The sequence below is a fragment of the Kryptolebias marmoratus genome, linkage group LG8 (genome assembly GCF_001649575.2).
Source record: "Kryptolebias marmoratus isolate JLee-2015 linkage group LG8, ASM164957v2, whole genome shotgun sequence".
Classification (NCBI taxonomy): Eukaryota; Metazoa; Chordata; class Actinopteri; order Cyprinodontiformes; family Rivulidae; genus Kryptolebias; species Kryptolebias marmoratus.
The window spans coordinates 23883877-23908064 of NC_051437.1; the positions used below are offsets into that span (position 1 = coordinate 23883877).

A 24188-nucleotide genomic window follows, 5' to 3' on the forward strand; every position below is an offset into this window, starting at 1 on the left:
GGGGGGGGGGGGTGCAGGCGAGTCATTTTGAGCATGCCACCTCAGCTCCTGCGTTCACCCAGAGGTAGTCAGGGTATGCAGGTGCATGACAGCCCCCAGTGTGTGTGATAGAAGTCACTGAAGATGGGGGACGGCAGAATGAGTAAGCAGTGAGAACAGCTTCTCTAAAATGGCGTCCGGGGCTGTTCAATGAATGTTGGGAACTGGCCGTGCCAATAAATTTATGGGCACCCTGCTACCGCCTTCTCCCAAACAGCCAAAATACATCGCAGGATTCTTTTTTCTTTCTTTTCAAAAAGAATCAATGCAGAAAGATGACAGCAAGCTTTGCATCACCAAGGGCTTGCATTTTGTTTTTTTTTATTTTTCTTTAATTAATCCATCACTTGAAGAAATATTTTGTCATTTATAAGTTTAAGAAAATTAGATGCTGGTTCCCATTTATCAAAACTCCTTATTTTCCAAAAGGTGTGTTGCCAGTATTGACAATGCACTAAAACAGCAACAAGAACACACCTTAGACTGACTGAATGTGGTTTGCTTCACATATGTTTAAGTTTGCTCAGCCACCTGTATGTTTTAAATGTCACAAACCTGAACACTGCATTCATGTCAGGTGAACAAAAGAAAATTCCCTTTAGTCAATCTATCATGGGATTTTTTTCTTCTTTTCTTTTTAAGTGAATATGCATTTATTAACATGCCATGTTCCAAGGTTCAGGTCTAGTTGCTGGGTTACTGTTGCCTTGAAAGAACGAAGCACAGAGTAACCAAACCACCTTACCTCCCACTCCTCCACACACACACACACACACACACACACATGGCCTGACATTGACATTGGATATCAGCACTTTGTGGTTTGCAGACGATGTCGACATCTGTGAATAAACGAATAAACTGCTATTAAAAGAATGGAAACTGAACATGTTTGGTCCACGAGCACAACAAGAAATTTGCATGTGTAAACCTGGTGATCACCATGTGTCTCCTTTGTTTTGCACTTTAGATATGGACGAGTGGAGAGCGTCAAGGTCCTGCCCAAGCGAGGCTCAGAAGGAGGAGTCGCAGCCTTTGTGGATTTTGTGGACATTAAAAGTGCTCAAAAGGCTCATAATGCTATTAACAAGATGGGGGACAGAGACCTGCGCACTGATTACAATGAACCAGGAACAATTCCTAGTGCAGCCAGGGGGCTGGACGATAGTCTGTCCTTAGGCTCACGTGGCCGGGATGTATCAGGGTTCACAAGGGCGACTGGGGGGGCTATGTATGGGGCCCCCACGTCGCTTCACAGCAGAGATGGACGCTATGAACGCAGGCTAGACGGGTAAGTGGAGAACTATTCTCTGAAGGCAGGGAAAACCGTGGTTTGTGATAAATACCTTCGCTCTAAGCATCTTTCTACCATCTAATCATTTGCCTATTTGGGGGTCAAAGTGTAGATCAAGAGTTTATGGGCAGGATTTAAATTCTATATGGATCCACTCCAAGGTTCTTAGAGTTTACAGGTAGAGATTGATGTATTTCTTCAAATGAAAGCATGTTTTCACATGAGGGTATTTTGTTACTTAACTGAGTAGTTAGTAGCATGAAAGGGGATTTTGTTTGTGATCTTAAACATTTCTCTGAGGTGGATATCTCAGTTGTGGAAAACACGGGGCAAAGATTGGATATCGTAAAAAAAATTTCCCAGGATTATTGGAGATTGCTGGAGAGAGAATAAAAAAAGGGAGAAAAAGGGAGTTAAAGAAAAAGAGAGAGTGGTCCAGCGGCCATCCCTGGGATTCCCCTAATCTGGAATTACGTGCCCTGTTCGATGGATTAATTTCACCCATTCTTCCTCATGTAACAAACCAACCAAGACACCAACACACATCACATGTATACGACTCCATTGTTTGGATTAGTCTGGTTTGGTTTCTCTTATCGTGCCCTCCTCGTGGAGGTGCTGACTTCACTCGTTGGTTGGAGTCATGTGGATAACCTACACAGGATATTTATTCCTCACTGTTGGATTAATAATGGCCAGACGCGTGAAGAATATGCCTTCATGCTAAAGGTATGGGTTGCTTTTTTCCCCTTTTTTATTTATTGTTTTTGTTTGTTTGTTTGATTTGGGATTATATCTAATCAGGGCATTGCAAATTGAGCATTGGGAGACCTCTACTGATGATCCACTTCAGTAGAGACAATAAAACAAGTGAGCAAAAGACCTTTTTTTTTGTCCCCTGCCATTTTTGTGGAGATTATTTTGACTTATTTTTTATGTTTTTAACTGAGGATCAGCCAGGACTACATTTGGATCGTACAAATCTAAGAAACGTACTGGAAATTATGACTGGAAAGCTTAATGGAGATAACCTACGTTGTGTTTGTGGATTAATACATCCCATTCCTGTTTGTGGAACTATAACTAAACGATGGATACAATTACAGAACCAGAGAACTAAGTTGGACCTGAAATGCATTTCTATTGACTGAGCCCCAGTTTGGACAGATTTTCCTTGAGAAGGACATGAACATCCACAAGACTCAGAGCTGTTATGGGATGAAAGCAACGCTACTATGAACTTAAATCTGGATTACTCTTACAAGACATCGTCTATATTCCTGATCTGCGAGGTCAGATTCCCTTCACCATATAAAAGGACTTTATGGATGTGGACAATCTCATTAGGGTGGATATTCAGAACTTCTCAAAAGACTTTGTGAGACTTTATTTTTCACTCTTACAGTACTGTTGAAGGATTGTCTCCGTGAAGATGTGCTCGTGGATTTCATTATTTTGCTGGACTCAATGGCAACACCCCACTCCTACACATTTTCATGGATATGGGAAAACGTTCTAGCTCGGATTCATGCGAGTTCTTCATCGTTATCCTCACAAAGGCGGACAGTCCTGCTCATCTGAGGAGATGAGTTCCCAGCCCTGAAGATGAGGATTACACTTTGAAACCTGAAATTTGTGCTTCAGATTTTTCCCCCCTCCTCCACTCAACAATTTTTTGCCCAATTTTTGCTCACAAAGTTCTATCTCCCTAAATTGTATTTGGAATTATAGGTCAAGTTACCACTCTCTCAAAAGGTTGGTATGTCCTGCCCTGTATATTTTAGCTGTCCTCTCTAACCCCCTAGTTTGAACCCTTGTCTCTCTCCATTTTCCTCACTAACCAAAGTAGCTGGTGCATAGACCTACTGCTACCTAAATGTTTACATGCAGAAGTTTGTATCTGACCTTGTATTGTTCTTTTTTTTCCTACCTATTACTTTACCCCACCCTCAGCTCCTGCCCCCCCCCCGCTTTCTTTTGTTTAATAGACCCATAATGCAGCTGTTGATAAGGAATCCATATAAAAAACAAAATAAAATGGCCTTGATTCAAAAGCAGTTTTGAGCAAAAAAGACAAATCATATATTTCTTATCCTTAAATTTGCTATAAATGATTTGAAATATGTGTAAACATTGCGCTGAGGGTCTAATGGTTAATAATTAGGATTCCAGTTTTAAAAGAATACATTTTAGTTCTTGTTAAAACAATATTTTTTAGAATTTTTTTTTATTATTTGAAGCTGGTGTTTTTTAAAACATCTCAAAAGCTCGTTATGTAAAATTTAAATCAAGTTTAATATAATTTTGTGCTTGATTAGTAATAAAAGCTTACAAGTGTGCTCAAAATTATTGAAAACTTGCTTGATTTTGGTCTTCGTTATACCTAATTTTAAACGAGAAGTCCAAAACTGAATAAACAAAGTTTGGGAAATCAATGAGGCCCAAATACATTATAAACAAAATCATTTATTTTTTAAGCAAACTGTATATTTAGATCAATAAAAATGGTAGAAACTGTATAACTACGAGTATGTTCCACAATGCAGCAACAATTTTGGAATGTTTTCTTTCGTTTATTGGGAGCAAACTTTAAAATTAGATTTTTAAGCATAAAATGCAAATCAAAGCTTTAGAATTATTCCTGCATAAACTGTTATTGTTTTATCATTTTCTTTCCATTTATACTGTTTGTTTTTAATCCACTTAGTTCCAAGTTTTATTATACGCCATAAATTAACATTGCAACTCTTCCAATGCACAAAATTGTCAATTTGATGGATTACATGATTACCGCAAAACAAACACTCCTTTTTGTTAGAATATTATTTTTAAATCTTACTATTATAGTTTGTGATTTTGTGAGGACAACAAGATACTCAGTCAGTTAATCTGTTCATGGCTAAAAGATCTTTTGTCAGTAACAGTGTACAACACTTTCACATGATTCTGCGTGTATTTCACCCATGTGACACAGCCGACGTATATAAGGCTCCTTTTTGTCGTGCCGCTGGATTGCATCCTCATAAATATGCTGCTCACATAATCCCAAAAACAGTTGATGTGCTTAGCATGCGCCGGAGCAGACTAATAATCACACACTGATGGAAATTCTACCCCAAAAAAGGTCTAACTGAATTATTTTTAAGCTCTATGAATAATGTAGAACCGGATTTGTGTGAAGTGAAATTGAAGGGTATCTGGTGAGCCTGCGCTACCAAATTAGCATTTTGGAGAGCATCTGGGGGTCAAGGTAATCCATCAATTTCACAGCAGACATCCTTATGCTATAGATGTTATTCATGAATCCAGCACACAGACGACTGAATCAAATAAGCTGAAGCAGAATTTGCTCCTGACCCATTGTTGCTTTTATATTTAGTGCAGAAAAAAGATGTTGTGTTAGTCCCTTAAACCAATTTACCCTCAACGTCTGGGCCACCACATGAAGTTCTTACAGTCTTTTGTTCCGTATGTGCAATTACCTCTAAAAAGAAGAGTAATTGCGAGGCTTTTTAGGCCTTAAAATTTTTTATTTTTTTTGTGTCAGACATTTTATTCTAAAGATTCTCCCTTCACCCACATTACAAACAACAATCAGGAAGGGTTTATGGTTTTAGTGCCAACGGTGACTCTTAGAGGATCTTTGAAGTCAGCCAAAGTCCTCACAACGCTGGCAGTAAAATGTAGGTGTCGGGTGCAAAGGTCAGGCTGAGCATTTTAAGAAACTCGTCAATCATTTACCAACCCGTTTTTCAGGATGTCACAGGGCACCAGTGACAAAGAGAAAGAGGTTTATGTTTTATATCAACTGAATAATGCAAGGAATCAACTATCTTCTATTTTAGAAATGAAATTCATAAAAATGTTAATCTAAATTACTAAAAAAATAAACTGGACCATTGGTCCATTCAGTTTCAACTCATTGAAAATTGGGTTAAATCCCATCTAACTAGATGTTCTTAGGCTTAAATATTTCACCTGGAAGATTCCGTTTCCACACAAGAGGAGAAAACAGAAAGGTGAATCCGTCAAAGGAAAATGCTGGACTTTGGAGCTGCTGCTACAACATTACACTTCCACTCTAATCAATAAAACCGGCTACAGTGAGAGCAGCCCCTAAGTGGTGCTGATGCACCACAGAGATCCACTCTGCAAGTGTAAAAATAGTCCAGTCTTCTATTTGTGTTTTTATACATAATTGTTGGAGCCCGTTTACATAGACACTGGTTAATACTGGCCTACATGTTTTTTTAAAGCTCAGCTGTTAGTATATAGGTTGCTGACGCTGTTTTTTCCTGCTGGTTGCTGAGAACCTTTTATACTTTGCATACCCTAATTTGATCTGAAGATGGTACTCAAGGCACGCAAATTTTATGGCAAATTTGAAGACTTAATTTGTCTTTACGGGTTCAAAAAAAAAAACAGAAGGTGCATAAAGCAAAAACCACTTGACTGGCTCGCCGTAAGGGAACCATCTGTGGACAAATGTTCAGTGAAAGCAAAGAGGTTACTGTAGTTACTATATTCTGCAAGAATTATTTAAAAAATGCCCTTTTTGTGAGGAATGAGGGTTGGCAGGACGTAGTGACTTGAAGAAGAAAGTAGTACATGTTCTGTAAATGTTATACGTTGAGTCTTTTATCTCTATGCAGAATAAAACCCTACATCATTGAAGCTTTCTATTGAAATCAGGCTCACAGCATAAGACTAACCTTCTGCTAGTATAAACAATAAAATGTACTGCACATGCAATTTCTGGTTGCACCACTTCAGTTCCTTTAGGCGTAGGACTATAGGACCACGTGAAAATACGAATGATATTACCACATTTTAAATTTTTATTGCCTTTTATATAAAATAACATGGAAAACTATTATTTTAATGAAATGCCATTTATCAGGATTATGCAGTAAACTTTTTGAAATAATGTTTACAATTGTGCAGTTAAGTCTTGTACAAGATTATTCAAGATATAAACCATATGAAAGCTGTCATTTGTTTTCGTCTGATATGAATTTCTATTTTTTTTAAACCTCTTATTATAACTAAATAAAGAACTAAACACCCTCTTCTTTAAAGTACCACTTTAATGAGGAGTTTAAGTGTGTTTGTATTAAATTATGTTTGTCCTAGTGTTGGAACACCACGGCTAATTTTTGATTATAATTCGATCTAAATTCAAACAGCAGTAATTGCTGTCCTGTCCCGCTCATTATGGTGCGTTTAGTAATATGACTGTTGTAATGACTCAGCAGTTGTAATACCAAATTAAACTCTGACTGCTGTATTTAGAAAGAGGAACAGAATGTTCCAATTACAACAATTTCTAATGTAGATCCTGACAGATAAGTTTCAGATTTTAGGAAAACTGGTGGTTTCAAAATGTGTAACGTTATAAATCTCCAAAAGCCTTCCTCAAAGCATCTCAAATGGAAGATAAATCACCTCAAAAATTGTTTATTTGTAGTTGCTAAACTTTGCATTATCATACTGACAGTCTGAGAGCACATATACGTTCATTACTTCTGTAAAACCTAATCTTTCATGGTTGTCTGTAATATATCCAGTTAAGCCCTGAGTTATACTGCAGACTTTAGTTTCTAAAAATCCCACCTAAATGTGCTATGTTGATTCTTTTTACAATAACAGGCTTCTTCTTAGCAGTGACCTCAGTATTTTCTTCATTGTTGAAAGGCCTCCATATTCAAAGATAATCAGTTTAAATAATTTATTTATCTCAAAGTTGATAGAAATGCATAAAAAGGCTTAGACTCACATAATGGTAGAGGAAGCTGATAAACTGGATTTCTAAGTCAAAAGCAATAACATATGAACAACCTGATTCTCACCATTGAATTATTTAACATCCCTTTTTATACAGTAGGTAGCTCAATAAGGAGTTTCCCCCTAAGATGCCAAAACTCTCTTAAACCCTCTCAAGCTTTTAGCCACGTCTTTCCCTGTATCTAATTACAACAAACCCACAAGAAACCTGTTAATTTTGTTTGTCCACTGTCTGATTTCAGCACCTGTCTTGAATGATTGAAGTGTAACTGCAACGTAACCTGCTCCTTCTTCATGTCTGCTAGGAGCGCTGAGAGTCGGGATCGGGCGTATGATCACAGTGCCTACGGACATCACGAGCGTCCTGGTAGCAGTTTCGACCGCCAACGGCACTATGAAACGGAATATTATCGTGACGCAAGAGAGAGGACTCTGAGCAGCGCTGGAAGTGGGTCTGGTACCGCCAGTGGAAGCGGTACAACCGTACCTTCAGGAGTCAGTGGAGCTATAGTTAGCGCTGTCGCTGCAAGCACCGGAGCTGGTGGATCAGCAGGGGGATCGACGGGAGGCACTGGAGGATCTACGTCCAGTGGGGTTGGATTCTACCGCTCCCACAGCAGGAGCCCTTGTCGCTTTGAGACACCGGAGCCTCGCTATGAGTCTCGACCCAGAGAACCGTTTACGTTGGCCAGTGTGGTTCACAGGGACCTTTACCGGGAGGACCGGGGACGGCGTGGGGACAGGCCCTACCGCCACAGTCGTAGCCGGTCTCCACACTCAACACATTCACGAAATCCCTCTCCTCAGAAACTGGTGAGTCAGGCTACCCGTCCCCCACGCTCCCACAGCGGGTCAGGATCCCGGAGCCGCTCCTCCAGTTCGGACTCAGTCAGCAGTACCAGCAGCAGTACAAGTGGCAGGTGAGTGTAGCTTCATAATGCATTACTTCTCTCGCTTGTAGCTTCCCTTTTTGTGTCCAATTCTGTCCTTTTTAATCCAAACCAACCTCTACGCATGGAACTAAACCAAGATTTTAAGATCAACAACGATTATTATGTCTTCCTAAGAATGTTTTATCAGCTGCAGTGGCCTCATGCAGTTACGCAACATATTTTAAGTTGACACCACATTTTCTAATACGATGTGCGAGATGTGGAAAATGTAATTTCTGCAAGTGGTTAGCTGAGTCTCATATCAGGAACAGAATCTTGTGCAGCAGTCATCAGTGCAGAAACTAGATTACATCATTAACCATTTCAGTATGTTAGATCCCCTGATACTTTGACGATGTCTCAGTTTTCTGCAGTACGATAAAATCTTTAGTAATGTGATCACAAAACTTTTATTTTTTGTCTATATTTAGTATGTCAAATGATGTTCATTTTTGTAGTTGGTTGGGTTTTACATTTTAAAAAACCTATCCGATGAACTGGTCAAGTTTAACACAGTGGGTTTCTTCCACTGTTTATTAATATAGTTACATTTTTCAAGGTTCCTCCCAACAGGTTATACATGAACTTACATGTTAGGACACACCAAGCCTGAAAAGATTACTATATGACACACACCCTTTTTGCTTTTTTGTTTCTCTGCCCTTCTGGTATGTTCACAAGTGAATTATTCAAATAACAGGTACATAGTTTACAAGGTCATTGGTTGAGTAATGGGTTGGTGGTAGGAGTCAAAGCATGGGATATGATTGTTGTTACAGCTTTATTGGCATATGTTTTGCTTTTTGTTAAGATTTACATCTTGTTAGATTTGCTTTGCAAATCTCTCAACACGCTTAATTTATGTTTTTGCTTATCTTACCTTTGTAATGGTGGTGTTTAAGGATGTTTCTGGATTTCTTATCTAAAGCAGATAGTTGATCAATAATGTGACTCCTACACCATCTTAAATAAGCCACCACATCCATCAGCTTACTTTTGAAATATTTTAAATGCTTTAAGTTCATAATCATCCATCTCAAATGTATTATTTTAACTGTAGCATTGATTGAGCATTATAAATATTCTGTGTAAGTAATTAAGATGGATTGCTGATTTAGATTTCATGTCTTGCATTAAAACCAAAATGTATCATCCTTGACATGAGCAAATATAAATATTATAAATGAAACCAAAATAAATGTTTCATTATAAGAACCTGCAGCAGCAGCAGATCTCCATAGATGACTCTTCATTTAGTTGTCTTGTCCACGGCCAGCGTGTCTCGCAGGACTTTCACTTTTGTCAGGCCGTTTAATCAGGTTGCTTGGAATTTGACTTGCTAATTTAACCTTTTGTATTCGGTGCATTTCCACTGGCAGTAAACCTGATTATAGATTCATTCTGGATTTTTCACATAAATAATGCCAAAACATTAAAATAATCAAATGGAAGAGAACGCTCGGGTTTTAAACATGCCCATTTATGGGACTTTTCTCCCCTAGATGCCTGTTATTTGCCTCCTGTGCCTTTCCTATATATTCACTTTGTGTTTGGCTGCATCACCTCTGGACAAGGCTCTGAACGACATGTAGCGACACATGTGGTTTGATGAGGAAATGCTGTTGGGTGTGTGTGTGTGTATGGGGGGGGGGGGGGATTTCAGGAGACGGCTGCTGTATTTTTCTCACTGCCTACCTCTGTGTACGGGTAATTGCTCCCCCCCCTCCGTGAGATCCAGTTGGAACTGGAAATTTCTGGCCAGTGCTGGCTGCCTGCCCACTCCCACAGGCCAGGCTCCATCAGCAGCACTTCCGGGAGCGTCTGAGCACAGGAGGAGAAAGTGAGAAGGAAACAAACAGCAGAGGGGCTAGAAAGCCGAGACAGACATGGGAATCGTTTGAGAGAGAAGGTGCATGAGGCAGGCATAAATTTGCCGATCACGCAGATCTTTTTTTTTTGCACTCATTACCAGATGCGTTTCATAAATATGAAACGAGGAGGAAAGAGGTGTTTTTTTCCTGCTCAGCTGAAAAATGCTGTTTTTTAAAAAAACTAACAATATTAACAGGTCACATTGCAACAGCTTTTATGCAAATATTTTATCTCTATGCATTTATTATGAAATGCGTGTATAACGTTGCCTTTTCACAGCCATAATTTAGCTGTAACATTTTGTGCAGTTTTGAAAGAACAAGCAGATTGTGAGACCTTTGAATTAGTGTCAAAAAATTATATCATGCCTTTTTTATATGTATATGTAAAAGAGCACATTTATTACATCTATGAATGCTTTCTTAGGGGTGCAGCATTTCCCTTTTGAGAATGTAAATAAGTCTTTTAGATTGCTGAGCATGAGCTGAAAATATAATAAAAATAATCCTGACTTTATTGAGTTAAAAATACTAAGAAGAAAAAGATATTAAGGGGTACTTAAATTAGTCAAGGCACTAACAAAAAAAAACAAACACATTTTTTGTTCTGCATCCTTTATATCAGAAATAAAAGCTGAAGCTTGCTTCATCGTTTTAATCCATTTTCCTCTTTTGCTACAGCGACTCGAGCAGTAGCTCAAGTGACGACTCTCCAGCACGTTCAGTGCAGTCGGCTGCTGTCCCTGCACCCTCAGCTCTTGCGTTATCCTCCTTTGACAAGGATGAACCACGTAAAAGCTTTGGCATCAAGGTCCAAAATCTTCCTGTGCGCTCTACAGGTAGATAACATAGTTCTGTAAAAGGGATGTGCATTTATAAGCATGTTGTACTGTATTAAAAATAACCACCAACAACTCATTCGATAACTCGTTTTTGACTTGTTTTGCCTTTGGCACACTTTCCACAGATACAAGCCTGAAGGATGGTTTGTTTCATGAATTTAAGAAACATGGAAAAGTTACATCAGTGCAAATTCACGGAGCTTCAGAGGAGCGCTACGGGCTTGTCTTTTTCCGCCAACAAGAAGACCAAGAGAAGGCACTTGGAGCATCAAAGGGGAAGCTTTTTTTTGGAATGCAAATCGATGTCACGGCCTGGAATGGTCCTGGTGAGTTCTCATTTTCAACTGTACAGCCGAGACTATTATCAGATCAGCATGCTCATGCCACTTCATCTTTCAGAGACGGAAAGTGAAAATGAGTTTCGACCCTTGGATGAGAGGATTGATGAGTTTCATCCAAAGGCAACACGGACGTTATTCATCGGAAACCTGGAGAAGACCACTACTTACCACAACCTGCTTAACATTTTTCAACGCTTTGGAGAGATTGTGGTAAACTGCTATTTTTAGGTGGTTTAGAATCTGACTGGATGGCTAAAAAGTTTAGGATTACCATCAGTACTCACCATTTTTTTTCTTTCTTTTTCCCAAGGATATTGACATTAAGAAGGTAAATGGAGCCCCACAGTATGCTTTTCTACAATACTGTGACATTGCCAGTGTCTGCAAGGCTATAAAGAAGATGGATGGTGAATATCTTGGTAACAACAGACTAAAGGTGAGATTTATTTCAACCTCATTTTCAAGCTTTCCTTTACTCTACTACCCCATTTGTCCTCTTCTAAACTATACATAGCATAATTTATTATGTAAAAAATGTTGAAGGAAGGAGGAGCTGCTGACATTTTTATTTTATTTTATTTATTTCTAGCTGGGCTTTGGAAAGAGTATGCCTACAACATGTGTTTGGTTGGATGGATTAGCGTCAAACACCACAGAGCAGTTTCTTACTCGTCATTTTTGTCGCTATGGACATGTTGTCAAGGTAAGCTTGTTTATTTTTCTCCCCACAGTGGCCCATTGTTGCTTTTTAAAATCTAAGGAGTCCCCTTCCTTTTCTCCTGTGGCTGGCAGGTTGTATTTGACCGGATGAAAGGAACTGCCCTTATCCTTTATAACAACATTGAATATGCACAAGCTGCAGTAAAAGACACAAAAGGATGGAAGATAGGGGGCAGTAAAATTAAGGCAAGTAAAATATAGTTTTGCTCTGAAATTATGTTCTGAAGTATCAGCCGTAATCTTTATGCTCGATAGGCTGTAATATCATAATGCTTTTCTTTTTTTTCTCTGTAGGTGGACTTTGCAAATCAGGAAAGTCAGATGGCTTTTTATCGCTCAATGCAGGCATCAGGGCAAGATATACGAGACTTTTATGACTTTCTTTCTGAAAGAAGGTTTGCATACTTTTCCTTTAAAAACAGTTTTTTACCTCCGTACTGTTCAGTGCTTAAAACTACAATGATTTTGCTTTATTCTTTGCAGGGATGATCGGCGTACCCAGTATGAGTTTCAAACAGAAAGACAATATTATGAGAACGTACGGACATCTGGAACATACAGCGAAGATCCACGACGTAAATACCCTGCAAGAAGTCGAGAGTTTTACACTGATTGGGACCCATATCAGGGAGATTACTATGATTCACAATACTTTGATGACCCTCGAGAATATCGGGAATACAGAGCTGATCCCTATGAGCAGGACATTCGCAAATACAGCTATTTGCAACGGGAACGTGAAAGAGAAAGGGAGCGCTTTGAAACAGATCGTGGACGTGATCATGGCAGGAGGACTGTTGAGCGTAGCCAGAGTCCTTCTCACATTTCCACTCGTCGTCCTGTCAGCCCCACAGCATCTCCCTCACTTTCTGAAAGAATACCAAGTGATTCGGACCGGCGAATTTGTTGTCGGTCCTCTGAAAGGAGTGGGAGCTGCAGTTCAATCTCTCCACCCAGATTTGAAAAACTGGAAAAGGCCCGCTCTGAAAGATACAATAAAACGGAAAAACTGGAGAAAGATCGAGGTTTTGAGATTGAAAGAGGAAATCTGGTTGAAAAGGATAAGCGAACTGGTCGAAAAGATCGAGGGGACAAAGACAAAAGTGAGAAACAAAGACTTAAGAAGCTTAAAGTCACCTCACCTACAATACAGACATGTGAAACAGAGCCTGAACTTGAAAGAGATCTTAGCCCAGAGTCTATTCATCGAAGTAAGACCAGCAAAATTCCAAAGGAAAGCTCTAGTAAAGGAAGGTTGGACCTTCTGCCTTGTGTGGTGCAGTTAACACGAGTAAAAGAAAAGGAAGGAAAATTGGTTGGTCACGCAGTTCAAGAAAAACAAGTACAAAGAGCAGGAAGTAACAGTCCTAGATTGGCATCACCTACAGCTGACCAGAGAAGTCCTCCATTCCGCTCCGAATCATCAAAAGCTGACAAGCATGGAAAGACACCCAGAGACAAAACTATGCACAATCTAATGGAAGTTACTGAAAAAGATGGTAAAATCAAATCCAAAAAGCATGTGAAATCAGAAATTGAATTTGACAATACTGTTTCTGTGGATGTGGACCGTTTAGCGGCAAGAAAAAGACGTTTTGAAGATTCTGGGAGAACAGAAAGACAAAAGAGAGCTAATGAAGAGGATACTAGTAGATCTGGACTTTACATGCTGTGGAACAATACAAAAGAGACAGATTCAGAAAAGAACCTTTTGATACGAGGACTACATAAAAGACACCACAAAGATAAATGTGTCCGCATGCCTTCTGTTCATAGTCCTAAAGATGGACGGGACACTGAAAACAATTCTGTAGGCCTTCCACTGGAGGAGCAATCTCATCTCGGGGAACTGCATGAAGATACTACAGCACAGATGGACTCTCCCTTTCTGAAAATGGAGTTGGAAGGCTCAAAAAGTGCAAACAACTTCAATCTCACAAAGATATCAGATAACAGCAGTCTTGATACGGATGAATTGAAAGAACAAAAACAGATTTTGTCTGAAAATGAACATGCAAGAGCAAAGTGCAGAGATCCCGATGGAGATGAACATTTCGTGAGAACTGACCAGGCTAATATTTGTACAAAACAAACTGAACAGAGTCGATGGCTCCGGGCTAAGCTTGCTGATCCTGATAAGTTAGTCAAATCAACAAGCAATGATGCTGCTGATTTTGAAAAGGAATACATCATGCATGATATTGGAAAATCAATTCAAGATGTGGTCAGTGATGACTTCTCTTCTATCTCCTCTAGTAAACGGAAAAAACTAGAGAATTTTGACTTTGAGATACTCAAAGTAAAACGAGAAGGTGACTATGCAAGTTCCCAAAAGTTGAATGAAGACATCTACAATATACCATCTACCATCGGAGCTGGCCAGTTTTCTGAAAACGAGGATGATGAAACAGTCCGTGTTTCTTCATCAGTCATAAAGAAAGAAAGAAAATTCTCTCCAGCAATGGAAGAAAAGTTTACACCCACAGAGTCATTAAAAAATAGTTTGGGCCTGACAGCCAAACATTTTCAGTCTTCTAACAATGAGCTCCCAAAGCTTAAAGCATCCTTGCTCAGATTTGATGATGAGTTGATGCAACATTGGGAAAGAAGGATAAAGTCTGGTTCTCCTAGAATGGAAATGAATTTTTCAAGTGATCTTTCAAGACGTGAAAGCATCCGTAAACGCCTTAGCCAGGATTTGGAACCTGGAGAAGTACAGTCTGATTCAGATGATGATGGAGAAAATAAACACACCTCTCCCAAGTCAAGTAGTTCCTTGTCTTATATCCTCAGGGATCAAGATGAGAGGATGGCAGACTTCAAGCTTTCAAGCCCCTTGGAGAAAAATAAGTTTTACTCATTTGCTTTAGACAAAACAATAACTCCAGATACAAAAGCACTCCTTGAAAGAGCTAAGACTTTGTATTCCTCGAGGGAAGATAATTGGTCTTTTCTTCCCTCACGCTTTCCAGTCTCCCACAGTTGTTCAGGCAAGGACAAGGCAGAGCTAGCACCTCGACCTATTCCTTCTTGGTATTTGAAAAAGAAAAAGATCCGCACTGACTCTGTTGAAAGGTTGCATGAAAAAAAGGAAGAACTGAAGACGCAGGAGCAAGAACGTCAGGAATTATTTGCCTCTCGTTTCCTGCACAGCTCAATCTTTGAACAGGATTCAAGACGATTGCAGCGTCTTGAGCAGAAAGACCAAGATTTAGAAACTGGAAGTAGCAGGCCTTTTACTAAATCTAGTGCTACTGATGCACATTCTGAATCTGGAGGAACTGACTTTCCACAAGAACCCATTGTGCTTTTTCATAGTCGTTTTTTGGAGTTTCAGCAACAAAAGGACAAGGACCACCCCCCATCTGAGACTGAGAATGATTCCGTAGTGGTGGAAATTAAAAGAGATGAAAATATAAACTGTGATAATGTGATATTTGATAAGGAATCAGAGCCTGCTATGAAGGCTAATGACAAATCTCCCAGTCCCCCATTAACAGTTTCATCATTTACTTCTTCCCCCAAAGAAACATCTCTACTAGAAAAAAAGGAAGTTTTAACCCCATCCCCAGATCAGTCAGTGTCATTTGTTAAAGATGAAAAAGTGGAGTCAGTTCTTGAAATTTCTCCATCCCATTCTCTTCCTATGGAAGACTTCAAATCAGGTGCCCCTAAAGTAACCATAACCTCTACACCTGCAGTCTCAGAAGCAGAAACTAAAACTGAAATCAAACCAGAGATCACTGAGTCCCAAACTAAATATGATGACAGTTTAACAGTGGAAGAACATGATCCTGTTGTGGAAGATCAGCTTCCCACTCATTGTGGTTCCCTTAGTGCCTTTAAAAAAGAGGCAGCAGAATTAGCTGACTCAGATTGTTCAAAAGTTGAAGAAAAATCCGAAGTGTCTGAAGTGATAAAAACAGAGGCTAGTGTTAAAAATCAGGAAACCGAACTTTCTGAGGAACCACAGAAAACAGAAACAGATAGTGAGCCATGTATGCCAGAACTAGAGGCTGAAGTAAAATCCTTGCCTACCCGTAGACAACCTAAGGGCAAAAGGGCAAAACCCCTGTCTGTATTGCGTACTACACAACCAACTCACATTGTCAGTACCAAAACACCTGCAACACGAAAGAGTGAACGAATTGACAAGGAAAAACTCAAAAGGTCATCATCTCCTCGGGGAGAGGCACCTAAACTAATGCTTGAGTCTAAAACCACTTCTAAGTCTCCAATACATGCATCAGACTCAGAACAAAACCTCGAGTCAAGTTTAATTCATGGGAGAACACGTCGGAGGAATGTGAGGTCAGTCTATGCTACGCTACATGAAGATGAACAACCTGGGAAAGAAGCAGCAGAATCATCACGCTGCATGCGAAAACGTGGTGCTGACAAAGATCAAATACAACAAGATGTTCAAATACCTACTAACACAAGGCGAGGGCGCCCCCCTAAAAGAGGTGTTAAACGAGTTGAAGATGTATCACCTTTAAAAGTAGATCAAAAGAAAATAACTGATGTGGAAACAGAGGTCAGCGAAGCATCGAGTACCATAGAAGTTGTGAAAGCCTCTGAGGGATGGCGTTCACCCCGTACACAAAAACTCCAACAAACCCCTTTAACTTCCTCTACTCCAGTAAACAAAAAAGGAAGTAAAATAGACAAATTGTCTGGAAGCAAATTAATGTTAGCCAATCAACCTGATTTAATAAGTAGTGATGAGTCAGACCTTAACCCTAAAGCCAACTCTGAACCACTTGGCAAGTCATTAGATAAGGTAGAAAATGCAAGCTCAACAGTACTCAGAAAAGAAAAAGATCTAAAGGATTCAGATGAAAACATTTCTGCTGATGCCAATATTGAAAAGAAAAATGCCAGCTCCTCTGAGAAGAAACAACAAGCCGAAAAAACTATTAAAATTAAATCACCAAGGTTGAAACGAAATACTAAGCAGGTCACTGAAGAAAAATCCCACAGTTTAAAAAATCTAGAAATCCGAGTTAGTGTTGATGATGTGAAGGGTTTACTCTGTTCTGAAGATGTTGAGTCTGAGAGTTTTGAAGCTAGTACCATTACAAAAACCAAGACAGTAGTACAAGAGAATGAGGAAACACAGATGGCAGACTTTCCAAAAGATAATAAAGAGGTCAGCTCACAGGAAAATGAAGACACATTGTCAGAACCTGAACTTCCTGCTCATCCCGCTGCTGTTCTTTTAGCACGACAGATGGAACTAGAGCAGGCAGTTGAAAATATTGCCAAACTTACAGCTGACCAGCCTTCACGACCTTATAAGGAACCAGCTGCTGGGCAACCTACTGTATCGCCCCCCGTCATAGTAGAACCAGAAGGTGAAGTTGAGGAGGAAAAACGAGCTAATCCTGCAAGTGAAACTGAACTTGCAGCTGCTATTGATTCTATTACAGGTGAAGAAATCTGTGGGGATGCAGATGGATTCACAGCTGCCCCCACTTACACTGCCCTTGTTCCTACCCCTGATTCTGTAATCTCTTCATCCTCCTCTTCAAATGACATTATGGAACCTGAAACACATATGGTGATCAATAATATTCTTGCAGGAGATTTAGATGATGATTCTCAAACAAGTCCAAAGGGATCAATGACAGAATCTAAAGCAACTGATGATCATATTCCACTTGATGCGCCTAAGAAAATCATCAAAGTTAGAGCCAAAACCCCAAAGAAGTCAAGAAACCGTAAAGGTGCCACTAATAAAAAAGGAGATACTGATGAGGAGGCCTCTCATTCTGAGCCCTCCCCAGTAAAGTTTCCAGAGTCAATCCCAGACGATCCAGAAACCACAGATTCAAAAGCAGCCACTGTTACAGCTGGGGTGAGCGCAGTGGCTTCTGTTGTTACTGCTGTTGCAACTTGTAGACGTGATGTTACAAGTGCTATAACCGTAGACAACCCCAAAGAGGCAGAACAGCCTGAGGTTGAACAGCCTGTACCCAAAGAATCGGCTTTTCATTCAAGTACAAACAACTCTGTGTCTAAAAAGCATCCCCAAGCAGCAGAGCCAAGAACTCCTACCTTCATCCCTGCTCACCCATCACCTGGTTCCCATTTCAGTGTACCCCTGCTCCGACCTGCCAAAATGCCCCTCTCACCTGACTGGCCACAGAGATCTGAAGAAAGCAGAATCTATGTTAATCCTTCATGTCATATCACAGTCGTAACTCCCACTCTAACTCCATCAACTGCTCTCGGAACCTCTTCAGCAAACCCCCCAATGCCTCCTGACACAAAGGCCTCTGATATTGACCCCAGTTCCAGTACCTTAAGAAAAATCTTAATGGAACCCAAATATGTGTCTGCATCAAACAGCAATTCTATACCTAGCACTATAGTCACGTCTGCCCTGTCAGATCTTTCACGGACATCGGAGAATGATAACCCCACTGATACTAGTGGTTCAAGACCATTACATCCTGAACAGCGCCCACCATTACCACCCCAACCCATACACCATAAACCATCTCCACTAACAGAATCCCAACTGAACTGTGGAGATAAAATACAACATACAGTTATTTCTCCTGCTACCTCAGTAATAAGTCGAATTCCAATGCCTTATGATACAGAAGAAACTCCAAGAATTTCTTTAAGTAACCGAAACATTGGCCTGCCCATTCCAAAGCAAAAGTTTAGATCAAACTCTAATGAGAACAACCGTTGCCATGGTGTGGATTTAGTAGAAGATGGTACCAGAGGGCGCTCTGTTCTTGAACCCACTCCTTTCCATACAGGTTCTAGTCCTGGCCTTAGGGTTAATACTTCAGAGGGTGTTGTTGTTCTGAGTTATTCTGGTCAGAAAACTGAAGGACCACACAGGATGAGAGCCAAAATTAGTCAGATTCCTCAGGCTAGTGCTGGTGATATAGAGTTTCAGCAGTCTGTGTCCAAATCTCAAATTAAGCAAGAGCCACTCTTCTCATCATCCCAGTCACCTACCCCAAAAGTTGCTCCAGCTCCTACAGGTTATGGGCACACAGGCGTCCTTTTGACCAGTCAGTCTTATAATTCTCAACCAGTAATTTCAAGTATTAAACAGGAAGGTCTTGGATGTGACAAATCTGAAGCCCCCTATCATACATCTTCTCAGAGTGTGGTAAAGATGTTCCAGCCACCAGTTAGTTCCCCTCAAGTTCTGATGTACAACCAGGCTGTGATTCAACAGCACAGCAAGAGAGGACTAGTAACAGACCCATTGCCAAAAAAGATGGACATTAGTAAAGCTGTTCAGCAGTCTAATCTAAGTCCAGTCATGAGTCCACACCACCCATCAATATCGGGAACTCGCATGAGTTCTAGTCCTGGCATCACAAATGATCGGCCAACTCTACACCTCAAACAGGAGCCCCAGTCTCCACGCATTGCTAGTCATTCTTCCTCACCCTTTGTCAAAGCCTGTCCGCCAAGCAGCTCTCCCATTGGAACTTCTGTTGTTCTTAGTCATGGTATTTCTCCAATGTCTACATACCATTCTAGTGTGCATCACCCACACTCGGAACAGTCCTCTGTCATAATTCAACCTCACAGTGTCACTCAGTCAATGACTCATGAAGCCAGAATGAATAACCCACCAATAACTGGAATAAATTATGGAAGGCGAGGAGACTCCTTGTCTTCTCCACATCCAGGGCCTGCAAAGTGCTCAAACACACCACAGCCCAATGTAATTCGAGATATTGTATTGCAGTCTCATTCAAGTCCTAAAGCATCAATATCAGGTGGTGGCAGTAGCAACAGTGTAAGTGAAGAAGAACCCAAACACTTTAATCATGCACTTGGTAGACCTTCAGTTACCCATCTACAGTCAGATGTAATGATGGTCCACAGTGATCCCAGAGGGCTTCATCCAAGCATACGCATTGATCAGTACAGAGACATGCACCAGCGCATACTCATGCACAAGCAACTAGGAGAGCAGGCCTCTTTGGAAGCAAGACAGTTACGCAACTCAGAGACTCAAGCGACATCTTCAAGCAACATTTCTGGTCCTGCAAAAAGTCCTTTACTGGGGAAAAGTATTGAACTTTCAGCGAATGAGCCTCTCAAACCACTTGAAGGAAAAGTAATGCATCCAACCTCAAGTGAAAGTAGAATCAGAGGAGTCCCTGCTTCGAGTCCCATCATGATGTCTTCTCACTCTCATGGGGTTCAGCTGATGCACCCAGGAGGAGCAGGCTCCTTTCAGGTGTATCGAGACATGAGGGGTTTCCCATCCCAGTTTCCAGGACACAACTTGGCTAACCCAAGCATTTCGTCTTTACAGGTAACTATATGTCTTTATTATTTGGTTATTAGTAAAAATGTTATCAACAAACACAAAAAAATGACTTATTAATGATTTCATTGTGGTATGAATGTTTTTAATCAGGTCCAGCCAGAGCAGGAACTGGGTAACAGAGGTAAAATATCTCAGTCACACAGTGCAGAAAGTGACTCCACACCAGAGAGCTCTCATCTTCGTCATGCTACCTCTTCAGAGCCCTCCCACATTTCCCGAATATCTGGAGAAACAATCTCACCTTCCTACCAGTCTCCCCTGATGTCCGCAATGGGTCTCTCTCACAAGCCAGACCTGTCTCTCCAGAAAGGCCCTCCTGCTTTCCACCTCTCTCCTCCGCCAACAGCTTCCCCTTTGAGTTCACAACAACCGCGGCACGACACTAAGCTGGACCATTCAGGACATCGGTCTATTGACATGGTGCAGCTATTGACGGTAAGAGGATTGATATTAGCAGTGTTTACATACATGGAAAGTAATTTTAGGACTATACTAAAACAAACGCTTCATGTATTCTTTCTGCAGAAATATCCTATAGTGTGGCAAGGCCTCCTGGCACTGAAAAACGACCAGGCTGCTGTCCAGTTGCACTTTGTGTCCGGCAACACCATGCTCGCCCAACGCTCCTTGCCGCCCCCAGAGGGAGGTTCGCTTCTCCGTATTGTCCAGAGGATGAGGCTTGAGGCTTCCCAGTTGGACAGTGTAGCACGCAGAATGACTGTAAGCGTTTATTTTCTCTGAAAATTGAGTTTTAGAACTGATTTTCATGAATAATTGATTAAAAACATGCATTATTTATGTCTAGTTTAACACCAATCTTTAAAATACAACACAGTATTTTGCTTTAGGGTTGTGGTTTTACATTTACAAGAAAAAGAGTAAAATATATCTATTTATGGCAGATGGAAAATGACTACTGTTTGCTACTGGCTCTACCTTGTGGTCGAGACCAAGAAGATGTCCTTGGTCAAACCCAAGCCTTGAAAAGTGGCTTCATCACTTATCTGCAAGCCAAACAGGCAGCTGGCATCATCAACGTGCCCAACCCTGGCTCTAATCAGGTTTGTGGTCTTTTGAATCCTATCAACATGAAATGCTGTATCGTTAAAATAGTTTTAATTTTCATATTATTTTGAACTCCACAGCCAGCTTACGTGGTGCAAATATTCCCACCATGTGAATTCTCGGAGAGCCATCTTTCTCGCCTGGCCCCGGACCTTCTCAACAGCATCTCCAGCATTTCCCCTCACCTCATGATTGTTATTGCCTCTGTTTGATTACCTCTATTTTTGTCCTAAACAAAGCCAACACCAGCCCTTTTTGGACTCTACCAGTTTGGAAACTGGAATTGCCTCATTTTTATGAGTTTGACTTAAAAAAGAAACAACAAAAAACTCATTTATGTTGGACTCACCCTTTCTCCTTCACTTCACCAAGTCCTTAAATCACCCAGTGATGATGAATTCCAAAAACTGTACCTTTTTAAACAAGATGTGAAGGCTTGGGTGGGGATTTTTGATCATTGCAGATTGCCGTTTTTATTTTTTTTTGCCATTTTTGGAGGCGTTATGCATAGCTTTTTATAATTCATAACATTCATAAAGCTGTGGATGGAGACCTTAATAGGACATTTTTTACCTTCATAAAAGTGATTGTGGTTCTCTCTCTCTTATTTTTGGGACGATGTGAAAAGTCATTGCACTATGTTTGAAAACTTGTGAACTCTGTACAGATTTGAGTATAAATTGAAACATGTCATGGATTTATCCTGGTGATCAGTCATGCTTGTGCTAAAGAAAATTATTGCCTATAAAATGATCAAGAATCATTTCAGCTTGAGCAATCATAAATGCTTTTCCTGCTTCACCATCCACACGTTTCTACGCCATCCGCGGACTCCATCGCAAACTGTTCCCTGGCCCAGGAACTCACGATGGGACATTCAGAGTTGTAGACTTTACACTCAATGCCTCAAAGGGGGACGTAAAAAAAAAAAAGAAAAAAAAAAAAAAGACTATTTAATTTGTTTATTTTTGTTTGCATCTTCTTTAAGCCTAAAGGTATTGTGGACATTTGTGAAATTGTAAATATTATAAATATTTAAAAAGACTGAAGCAAAATGGAGAGACCAAGCAAATTATTTTACAAGACAGATTATTCGTGTTTTTTTTTTGTTGGTTTGTACTTTTTGGTTTTTGTGCTTTTTAATTTATTTTTCTCTTTGTTTTTTTTTAAATTTTGGACAGGGAATGAATGTTTAAAAGTGGGAAGGAAATTTGCAAAGAAAGGAAAAAATGTGCCAAAATATTGTTTTTTTTTTGCAAATGTTCAACTTCATGTTTGTTAAACTACATGTGATCAGAACCTATTTTGATATTTGATTTTGTATTTTGCCACTCAGAAGGCACACTTGATTTCCTTTTTTGTTTATCAACATAATTCTGTTACTATAGTGCTTTTTACACAATGAAACTATTTTGATTTGAAGGAACTTTTCTATTGTTGGGTGTGCGTCTCTTGTCATTCCCCCATGTGATCCTGTACTGCCCCCTGTTGTTGGACTTCATTTATTTTTCATTTATGCCACTAGTTGTGTCAGATGTTTAACAGCATGTTTTATTTTCAACTCCTAAAGGGTAAAGTAGGATCATAAAGGCAAAGAATGTGACTTAAACTTGACACCACGCCGCTAATGGATGTTATTCATTTGTCTCCACCTCTTCCTTTTACTGTCTCCTTGAGCCGAGCTGTAAATACTGATGTCCTTAATCTGTGCTCTCTCGTGTGTTTTTCTCCCCCTTTACGGTCGTTTTTCTTCAGGGTCTTTATTTTTGTTTTGTGCAACAAAACAAAGCCGAGATGAGGTGTGAAACCGATGCTGAAAGTAAAAAAAAAAAGAAAAGAAAAGAAAAACAAGCTTGTCAGTTTTGTGGTGTAAATATTTTCTCTGACTGCAGGCTGAAGATGATCACGGTGAAGTTGAAGGCACTTATAAGTTTTGATAAACAAATGAGGAGAAAAACAGTCTTAAAACAATGATTAAAAAGAAAAAAAATGTCTTTTGATCAATCTTCATTTTGAGTGTATTTTGCTGTTCCTCCATGAGGACATTTTAAACTGTAACATAAATGGTTGTTTAACTTACTTCTGAAGATCATTAAATGGTCCATAACTCTGTCTTTTTGTGGGGTTTTATTTAGATTTTAGATTTTCCTAAAGATAAACAGATTTCTTTCCTACAATCTGCTCAGCAAATGAATATTTTTACGCCTCTATGTTAAAACACAACATTTACCACAAGTTTCAACAATTTAAACCAGTTATCTGAGGACACTTTTTGTAATCTCAGGCAGTCCTGCAGTTTTTCCAGCTGTCAGAAGATGTCAGTGTGTGACTAAACTGCAGGTTTTCACCTTTCTGATGCTTTGGGAGCATCAATAAGACTTAAAATAACAAGTGTAAATTTTAAATTGCTTTTTTAATTAAGGCCTTTATATGTATATTAAAGTTATTACAGCATTTTTAAACAAATTAAGACTTAGAAATGACTTTGAACCCAGTAAGTTTTGTTGTTTTAATTTGCACCAAGCAGGATTTATTAACTTATAGTCATCTCTGCCTGAAAATAAACCTCATTATTAGTTGATTCACTGTTTCTCCAGTTGCTTTATGGACCAATTTTAATTTTAATATTTCAGCACAAATATGACTCTCTTGAGTCCTAAAAGTAGATTTGGAGAACTCAGATCAAATAAACACCTAATGCTTGGTTTTTATTGAATACAATGATTTCATATCACAAATCCTAGTGGAAATAAACATTTTGAATCAAATAATGTAAAGATTAAATTGTATTTTTTTAAAATCAATCTCACCCTTAATGCCAATGATGCTCCACATATTATTCCTGAAATTATCTTTTTTTTTGTTAGATTGTTCTTTTCTTTTATTATGTTTATAGTTTTCTGTTTACCTTATTGTTGTTCAGCAGAGCATGCACTCTTAACTTCCTCCCACATGTTGTATCACGCTCAAATCCTTTTCT

General features: G+C 39.7%; 1 protein-coding gene across 1 annotated transcript in view; it reads left to right on the plus strand.

Moving 5' to 3' along the window:
• Positions 1-23320, plus strand: part of spen (spen family transcriptional repressor) — a 25508-nt gene extending 2188 nt beyond the window's left edge. The window contains exons 2-15 of the mRNA XM_037976873.1: positions 1010-1330; positions 7423-8037; positions 10602-10759; positions 10888-11088; positions 11162-11313; positions 11414-11539; positions 11693-11806; positions 11896-12009; positions 12118-12218; positions 12307-20128; positions 20234-20578; positions 20669-20863; positions 21046-21204; positions 21289-23320. Of these exons, the coding sequence (XP_037832801.1) occupies positions 1010-1330; positions 7423-8037; positions 10602-10759; positions 10888-11088; positions 11162-11313; positions 11414-11539; positions 11693-11806; positions 11896-12009; positions 12118-12218; positions 12307-20128; positions 20234-20578; positions 20669-20863; positions 21046-21204; positions 21289-21420 (10555 nt within the window). The 3' untranslated portion in view covers positions 21421-23320. The remainder of the gene's footprint in view (positions 1-1009; positions 1331-7422; positions 8038-10601; positions 10760-10887; positions 11089-11161; positions 11314-11413; positions 11540-11692; positions 11807-11895; positions 12010-12117; positions 12219-12306; positions 20129-20233; positions 20579-20668; positions 20864-21045; positions 21205-21288) is intronic.
• Positions 23321-24188: the final 868 nt, after the last annotated feature.